The sequence below is a fragment of the Varanus komodoensis genome, unplaced genomic scaffold (assembly GCF_004798865.1).
Source record: "Varanus komodoensis strain SLA01 unplaced genomic scaffold, ASM479886v1 scaffold687, whole genome shotgun sequence".
Classification (NCBI taxonomy): Eukaryota; Metazoa; Chordata; class Lepidosauria; order Squamata; family Varanidae; genus Varanus; species Varanus komodoensis.
The window spans coordinates 11,717-20,174 of NW_025336329.1; the positions used below are offsets into that span (position 1 = coordinate 11,717).

An 8,458-nucleotide genomic window follows, 5' to 3' on the forward strand; every position below is an offset into this window, starting at 1 on the left:
TGCACCAATTGAAGTGTTCGGACTGTCTTCAGGGGAAGCCCCACGTAAAGCGCGTTACAGAAGTCTAGGCGGGAAGTCACCAGCGCGTGTGTCACCGTCGCCAGGCAGTCGTACTCCAGGTAGGGGCGCAGCTGATTAATCAGCCGAAGCTGAAGGAAGGCGTTCCTTGCTACCGCTGTCACCTGAGCTTCCAAAGAAATCTGGAGGATGCCCCCAGCAGACCGATGAGGGCGGTGCCACTAGCAGAAGGAACGGATCTGGCAACCTGACTGGGCTACTGCAGCGCATGCTGCGAGGGGCGGCCCTTGGGGAGGGTTCAGAAACGCCGGTTGGAACAAAACGGCTGCTCACTCGAACTGGCAGATGGGACCACGGAGCGCCCGTCCTCTGTCTTCCACACTGGTCACCAGCTGAAGTCCAGGCCCAGTATAAGATGTTGACGTTGACATATAAAACCCCTAAGAGCTTGGGGCCTGGATAGCAGGAGCGTCTCCTTATCCACCTGCCCAGACATGGGGGATCCCCTAGGCCCTTCTCCAGGTGGGAAGAGCGGCTCCCCGGGGAACGGCCCTTTCTGCACTGGCACCCCGGCCCTGCAACCTGCTCCCCAGAGAGGTGCCTCTGGCACCAAGACTGCATTCATTTGACTGCCAGTCCAAAGCTGCTACTCACCCAAAATGTTAATGATTGAAGGATGTAGCGACATACCGGTATGTTATGTGAGGGAGTGCCAAAGCACTGTAGAATAAGAGTGTTGGAAGGGGCCATGAAGGGCATGGGCTCCCACCCCCTGCTGGTGCAGGACACCAGTTTGCACCACCCCACTCGGAGGGCTGCCCAGTTTCTTGCTGAATGTCTCCAGAGTGGGAGAGCCCCCCACCTCTCCGGGCAGCTGGTCCCACTGTCGTATTGCTCTGATGTCCGGCCCGAATCTTAATCCGTTGCAATTGTTGAATTGATTCTTCCGCGTCCTGCACTCTGGCGTCAGCAAGAGGAGATCTTGACCTCCCTCTTTGGGGCAGCCTTTGGGGGACTTACAGAGGGAGCTCATGTCCCCCCTCGGTCTTCTCTTCCCAAGGCAGAACGTGCCCCGTTCTCTCAGTCTCTTCACAGGGACGCATTTCCACACCCAGGATCATTCTTGTTGCCCTCCTCTGGGTCCTTTGGACACGGTAGGGTCATGACCTAACCTCGCCTGCGGTGGAGGGCAGAACACAATCCAATGGGGCAAAGCTCAAGGAACCTTGTTTTAGGTTGGATGCCAGGAAGCACTTCCTGACAGGCAGGACCCCGAGGGTGTGGATGGGCTTCCCCGGGAGGTGGTTGAGGCCCCATCGGTGCGGGTGTCCAAGGACAGGCTGGACGTGCACATGGTGGGCATGTCATGGGCAGAGCTGGCTGGAGTCAGGGGACAGACTAGATGGCCCAGGAGCCCCCTTCTGACTCAGTCTCTCTTTCTAGAAACTATATAGGATTATATATATGTATATATATATATATAAAAGATGATGCAGTTAAAATGCTACACTCAATATGCCATCAAATTTGGAAAACTCAACAGTAGCCACAGGGATGGAAAAGGTCAGTTTACATTCCGGTCCCAAAGAAGGGCAATGCCAAAGAATGTTCAAACTGCCAAACAATTGTGTTCATTTCACATGCTAGCAAAGTGATGCTCAAAATCCTGCAAGCTAGGCTCCCACAGTATGTGGACCGAGAACTACCAGAAGCACAGGCAGGGTTTCGAAGAGGCAGAGGAACTAGAGTTCAAATTGCCAACATATGCTGGATCATGGAGAAAACTAGGAAGTTCCAGAAAAAAATCTACTTCTGTTTCATTGACTATGCTAAAGCCTTTGATTGTGTGGATCACAACAAATTGTGGCAAGTTCTTAAAGAGATGGGAGTACCAGACCATCTTACTGTCTTGAGAAACCTTTATGTGGGTCAAGAAGCAACAGTGAGAACTGGACACGGACCCACTGATTGGTTCAAAATTGAGAAAGGAGATCGGCAAGGCTGTATACTGTCGCCCTGCCTAATTAGGTTATATGCAGAGTACATTATACAAAAGGCTGGGCTAGATATATAATGATAGCAAGGTGGAATTAAGATTGCGAGAAGAAATAGCAACAACCTCAGATATGCAGATGATACCACTCTAATGGCAGAAAGTGAAGAGGAACTAAAGAGCCTCTTGATGTGGGTGAAGGAGGAGAGCGCAAAAGTTGGCTTGAAAGTCAACATTAAGAAAACTAAGAGCATGGCATCCGGTCCTCTCACTTCCTGGCAAATAGATGGGGAAGAAATGGAGGTAGTGACAGATTTTATTTTCCTGGGCTCCAAGATCACCGCAGATGGGGACTGCAGCCAAGAAATTAAAAGACGCTTGCTCCTGGGGAGGAAAGCTATGGCAAATCTAGACAGCATACTAAAAAGCAGAGACATCTCCCTGCCAACAAAAGTGTGGACAGTCAAGGCCACGGTTTTCCCAGTTGCAATGCATGGCTGTGAAAGCTGGACCATAAGGAAGGCTGAGCGCCAAAGGATTGAGGCCTTTGAATCGTGGTGCTGGAGGAGACTCCTGCGAGTCCCTTGGGCCACAAGGCAATCAAACCAGTCCTAGAGGAGGTCAGCCCTGACTGCTCTTTGGAAGGCCAGATGCTGAAGATGAAGCTCAAATCCTTTGGCCACCTAATGAGAAGGAAGGACTCCCTGGAGAAGAGTCTGATGCTGGGAACAAGTGACGGCAAAAGGAGAAGGGGTGGCAGAGGAGGAGTGCCTGGATGGGGTCACTGGGGCGGCGGGTGTGGGCTTGGGTGGACTCCGAGGGATGGGGGAAGATAGGAGAGCCTGGAGGAGTGTTGTCCATGGGGTTGCGAAGAATCGGGCATGACTTTGCGACGGAACAGCAACAACAGGAATTCTATCCTGCTTTTCTCTTGCAACAAGTTCAAAGTGGCTCCCGTCGTTCTTCTCCTGCTCGTCTGCACAACTGCCACCCTGTGAGGCGGGTTGGGCTCAGACCCTGCGACTGGCGCAACGTTGCCCCACCGGCTCCAGGCCGCGCAGGGACTGGAACCTGGGCGCCCAAGGTCCTAGTTCCTGGGAGCGACTTCTGCGCTCCTAGCGTCCTCACCACTGGCCTGCAGCCCCCAGAGCAGCCAGCGCGGGTCACTGTCCTGCCCATTGATGATGCAGGCGCCAGCCACAGCCAGCCTCAGATGCCCCGGGCCCGGGGAAGCGGCATGCCAGGCGGCCACACTGTCCTGGCTGCGGGAACGGAGTGGGCACAATCCCCGTTTGCGCATTAAACAATGCAGCTGTTTCGTGCTGGGGGAACGTGACTTCCGACACTCCCGTCAGGATGGAGCAGCATTCCGCAGAAACCGGCATTTCTCCCTCCACAGACTGGGAGGACACGAAAATCCGCCAGGCCTTCATTCGCAAGGTGAGCTGGGCCTGGCCCCTCCGGGAGGAGGGGTCCGGAGGTGGGGCCGCTGGCTCCGTCATGCCGACTGTGGCCTCTGCTGGGGGTGCTGGACAGTGGCGGGCCCGCTCTCCGCGTCCGGGGCAGGGGAAGCCGAAGATCCTTGTCCCGCGCTGGCCCTGCTGCTCACGCTTCCCAAATTTCCTGGAACTGAGCGGCCCACAGGCGCCTGACCCGGCCCTGCCCCGCAGGTGTTCCTGGTGCTGACCCTCCAGCTCTCCGTGACCTTCGCCTTCGTGGCCACCTTCACCTTCGTGAAGGACGTGAAGGTCTTTGTGCGGAAGCACGTCTGGACCTACTACGTCTCGTACGCCGTCTTCTTCATCTCCCTCATCGCGCTCAGCTGCTGCGGGGACTTCCGGCGCAGGCACCCCTGGAACCTCGTGGCCCTGGTATCTGCCACGGGGGGCGCGGTGGCTAATGGGGCTCAGGGGTGTGCCGGGGCAGGCGAGCTGCGGTTTGCCCGGGAGGAGCCGCAGCAGGCGGGGAGCCTGAGGGTTGCACAGCCTACTCAGAAGTCGGGCGAGGTGGAGCGTGTCCGGCGCCTCGCCAGGAAAAGGAGGAGGACGCTGATTTTGGAGGCGAATGGTCACACGCAGGCATGCAGGGAAGGCTCTGAGACCTGGCTGTGGGCGAAGCCACGAAGGCCAGTCGGGCTGCAGCAGAGCGGGCCGTAGCCCAGCGGCCATTAGGCAGTGGACTGCCAGCCGAGGAGACGGGGGAGCCGGCCGCGGCCTGGAGCCTCCCCTCGCCAGGGGATCCTGAGAAGCAGGCGGGGCTCGGCCGCCGCGGGGGTTCGCCCAAGGGCTCCTTTCCTCTCGAGAGCCTCCCCTTCCGACTGGGCGCTTCCTCTCTGGGGAGCCCTGCCCAAGGGGGTGCGCACGCCTCTCGGGCACGAAAGGGCCTTTGCCGCAGGGTCGCGGCTGCCTGCTGCACAGGAGACCCGGCGGTCCTCCCTGGGGCTCCCGGATCGCTCGGCGGCCCCCTCGGTCCCTGAGGCGTCAGGCTGACCGCAGCCCCTCTGCCCCACAGTCCGTCCTGACACTGACCCTCTCCTACATGGTGGGCATGATCGCCAGCTTCTACGACACGGACTCGGTCATCATGGCCGTGGGCATCACCACGATCGTCTGCTTCACCGTGGTCCTCTTCTCGCTGCAGGTGGGTGGCAGGGGGCTGCCCCGGGGCGGGGGCTCGGCGGCTGCCTGGTGCCCCCAGCGGGAGCTTGGTGCCGGAGGGTCCCGCAGGCACCGGCTGTCCTTGCATCACGCAGGAGGCCGGGCAAGCCGCTCCCTGCAGCCCACGGTCCATGGCGGGAACCAGCCGGCCTCAGTGGGCCCAGCGGGCCAGCGCCGCACTGGCAGGGCTTTGGCATCAGGTCCCACTGCCGGGGGGGGGGCGCTCACTTGCGGTGGTCGGGCGCAGTGGGGAGGGAGCTGGGGGGCTTGGCGCACCTCCGAGCTCCGTCTTGCGCGCTTTCCCTGCAGACCAAGTACGACTTCACTTCCTGCCGGGGAGTCCTGATCGTCTGCCTGATGGTCCTGTTCGTCTTCGCCATCCTCTGCATCTTCATCCGGAACAAGATCATGGAGATCGTCTACGCCTCCCTCGGAGCCCTGCTCTTCACCTGCGTGAGTCTCCCAGTGACCGCGGAGCTGCCCCACTCAGCCCCCTCTGAGCCCGGCCCCCAGCCCGTGGCCCCCCCGGGTCCCCTCCTGGCTGCTCGGCCCCGTGGCTTCAGACTGGCCCTGGAGCGTGAGGCGCAGAGGCGCCTTGCCACGTGGGCGGGGGCTGAGCGCACGGAAATGGGGGAATCGCTCCGGGCGCTGTTTGGAGAAGGCGCGGAGCCTTGTGGGATGGTTGCGGGGTGGACGGGGGTGAGGGCAGGCGTGGAACGGGGGGCTGACCCCTTGTCACTTGGGGCGAGGCATCCAGCCCGTCCTTCTGGGGCTTGGTTTCTGCGCGCTCCTGCCCTGGAGCGTGAGCGCAGCCGGGAGGGAGGGAGTGCGCGGTGCTTGCAGAGTGGAGGTTGCGCCCCGGACACCTTCCTGCGTGTCACACGCAGCATGAGCCAAGGCTGCCGGATTCCCACTCCGAGCGGGAGCCTCCCGGCGCCTACGGCCCCCACAGGCTCTCGTGCCTCTGCCTGCCGCCACTGCCCACGTGCGGCTTCCCCCAGGCCAAGCGGGGGGGCTGCACGCGCCTGCTAACGAGCCTCCGGGTCTCTTGCAGTTCCTGGCCGTGGACACCCAGATGATCCTGGGGAACAAGCAGCTCTCCATCAGCCCCGAGGAGTACGTCTTCGCAGCCCTCAACCTGTACACGGACATCATCAACATCTTCCTGTACATCCTGGCCATCATTGGCCGTGCCAAGGATTAGGTGGCCCGCTGGCCCCTCGGCATGGAGCTCCGTCCACACGAGCCCCTCCCCTTGCTGTGGTCCTCCTCCTCCTCCTCCTCGTGCTTCCAAGATTCCTGGGTCCCTTGTTTTCCCTTGGTTTGTGCTCTGGGCCCCCTCGCGCTCCCCGTCTCGGGTTCCCCTGCCTTTCCCTTCCTGCCTCGGGCCTTTCTGGAGAACGTGCGCAGCGGGCCGATCTGGGGTGGCCTCGGCCGGCCTGCCAGGGAGCGTGCGGGGAAGGCGCACGGGCGGGAGGGACTGTCACGCTTGGCAGGCATGGATTTTCCGCCTGGCATCTCTCCGGGGTTTGCGGGGTGGAGGGACAGGCTGAGCCCCTTTGGGCTGGGGATGTAAATACGCCGGGCTTGATCTCCCCCCTCGTGTGTTTTGAAGTGCGAATGGTGACATGACGTGACGGAGCCCCTTGCCCCCCCCCTTCCCTGGGCTCTCCCCGGTTCCCTTTCCCTCCTGTGCGTGGTGGTGCCAGGAGCGTTGGGGCCCCGGGTCACACGGAGACTGTGTTCCTGGTTGGGTGGGAGCTTCCCCGCAGAGTCCCTCCCCGCCCCTTCCCTGCCCGGCTGGCCCTCCACATTCCCGGACTCCGCACTGCCGCCACGGCGAAGGCTTGTCCACTGTACCTCCGTCTCGAGCCGCCCCCCGAGTCCAGGGAACGCCTCCCCTCTCCCAACCAGCCGGCAAGCAGCCCCCGCCGCCTGCTGGCCCCCCGGGCGTGTGAGGTGGGGCCGTCCTTGCCCTGGGTCTGCAGCACTGTGCTCTGCTGAGCCCTTTTGTACTGGGGTGCGAGGTCCCCACCCTGGATGCCGCCAGGGACCATGCCCTGCTCGCCCCTCCCCATGCGGCTGCCTTTGGGGTGCCCTGCACTACTGCACGCTCAGCAGCCGCTCCCGCGCCCCAGCCAGCCCCCGCACCGTGCTGTACAAATGGGGTGTCCGAATAAAAGTGAGAATGCACCAGATCGCCTGCCGTCCCTGTCGCCTTTCTTGGGGCCGGCCCCTTCGGGGAGGGCGGCGGGCGCGTGGCTGCGAGGGGTCTGCAGGCCACACGGGCGTCCCCTCTTCTGCAGGGTGAGCTGCGGAGCCCCTCAAATCCTGATGGACAGCTGACCCCCCCACCCCAGCCGGGCATCCCCGGCTGAGCGCAGCCCTGCTTGTGCCGGCTTCGCTGCCAGGGTGCTGGCATGTCAGTGCCGGAAGCTGCCTGAGGGCCGGGGGAAAGGTGGGAGTCGGCCCAAGCGGAGCCTGGGGTTGTATCCAGGTGCGCGTGACAACGGAGCCGTCAGTCGCGGCATTCCTGGGGTCAGAGACCACCCAGTCCTCTCTGAAGAGGGTCCCCGGCTGCAGTGGGCAGGCTCAGCTGCTGCTCCCTGTCAGGGTCCCCGAGGGCGTCGTGGTTTCGGCCCAGCGCCTGCCCAGCAGCTCCTCCTCTGGTCCCTCGCGTTCCAGCCGTCCTCCAGGCCCGCGTCCGCCTCCAAGCCAGGCCCGTGCGATTGCCGGGAGCGCCTTCTGCTGCGGCGCTGCCTCGTGGCGCCACGGCTGCAGGTGCTGGGTTTGCAGCTGGCAGCTTGTCCCCTCCGCCTCTTTGCGAAGAGGCCTGGGCAGGGTCGAGTGCTGCACCCCGGGGCTGGCTCTGCGTTCCCCTTCCGGGGGCCTCCCTGGGCGCTTGTCTGGGCAGCTCCTCTGGCATCTGCAGGAGTCCATGGAGGAGCAGGGTCCCTTGGCAAGGGGGGCAGCCTGCGGAGGCGCAGTTGGTGCAGACGCCTCCCAGCACGGCCTCTGCAACCTGCCCACCTTTCGCTCTCACGGTCTCCAGACCTGGAGCTGAAAAGCACCTGTCCCAAAGCAGATCCGTGGGGGACCCAGTTCCTTGTGTCTCCCCCTCGCAAGCGCTGTCAGCTTACTGGGTGCTGATCCACAGCGGATCCGATTTCTCGCCCTGCGATGGCTAAAGCTCCTTTGGGGGAAGAGCTAGGCTGCAAATCTGGCTGCAGGCCAGAAGCAGAGCACCGTCTGGCTTGGCCAGGAGCGAGCTTCCTGCCAAGGTGCGGCCCGGCTCCCTTTTCAGAGTGCCAGCAGAGGTCCGCTCAGGCTCCCCTGCACTCGCACAAGACAGGCCCGCCCAAAGGCCCCTGGGCAGTCCCGGCAAAAGGATGGGCCCTCTTATGTAAATAGCTGGGGGGGGGGGGTTACATGGCAGCTGAGACCCTTTAGCTGGGAGCAAACATGAGCAGGGGAGACTGAATAGTTGCTGCGCCTGACGCGACCGGCCCATCCAGCTGCCGGTTTGGAGCACTTCAGGACACAGCCGACCTTCGCCCTGCAAAAGCTCGGGACAAGGGACGAGGGCGCCGACACGGAGGCGTAGCTCTGAAACCGGGCCTGTCTGTCGGCGGATCTTGGCAGCAAACACAGGCCAGGCTCTTGGGTAAGGAAGACGCCTCTAAGTGGCACCCAGCTTGCAAAGAAGTTCCTCAAAGATGTGATCAAAAATTATTATTTTATTTTTATTATTATTATAACATTTCTATGCCGCCCCTTGCCGAAACCTCGG

The 8,458-nt window shown here is 61.8% G+C and overlaps 1 protein-coding gene across 1 annotated transcript in view; it reads left to right on the top strand.

Moving 5' to 3' along the window:
• Positions 1-6,859, top strand: part of GRINA (glutamate ionotropic receptor NMDA type subunit associated protein 1) — a 17,718-nt gene extending 10,859 nt beyond the window's left edge. The window contains exons 6-7 of the mRNA XM_044450805.1: positions 4,978-5,121; positions 5,723-6,859. Coding sequence (XP_044306740.1) covers positions 4,978-5,121; positions 5,723-5,872 — 294 coding nt within the window. The 3' untranslated portion in view covers positions 5,873-6,859. The remainder of the gene's footprint in view (positions 1-4,977; positions 5,122-5,722) is intronic.
• Positions 6,860-8,458: the final 1,599 nt, after the last annotated feature.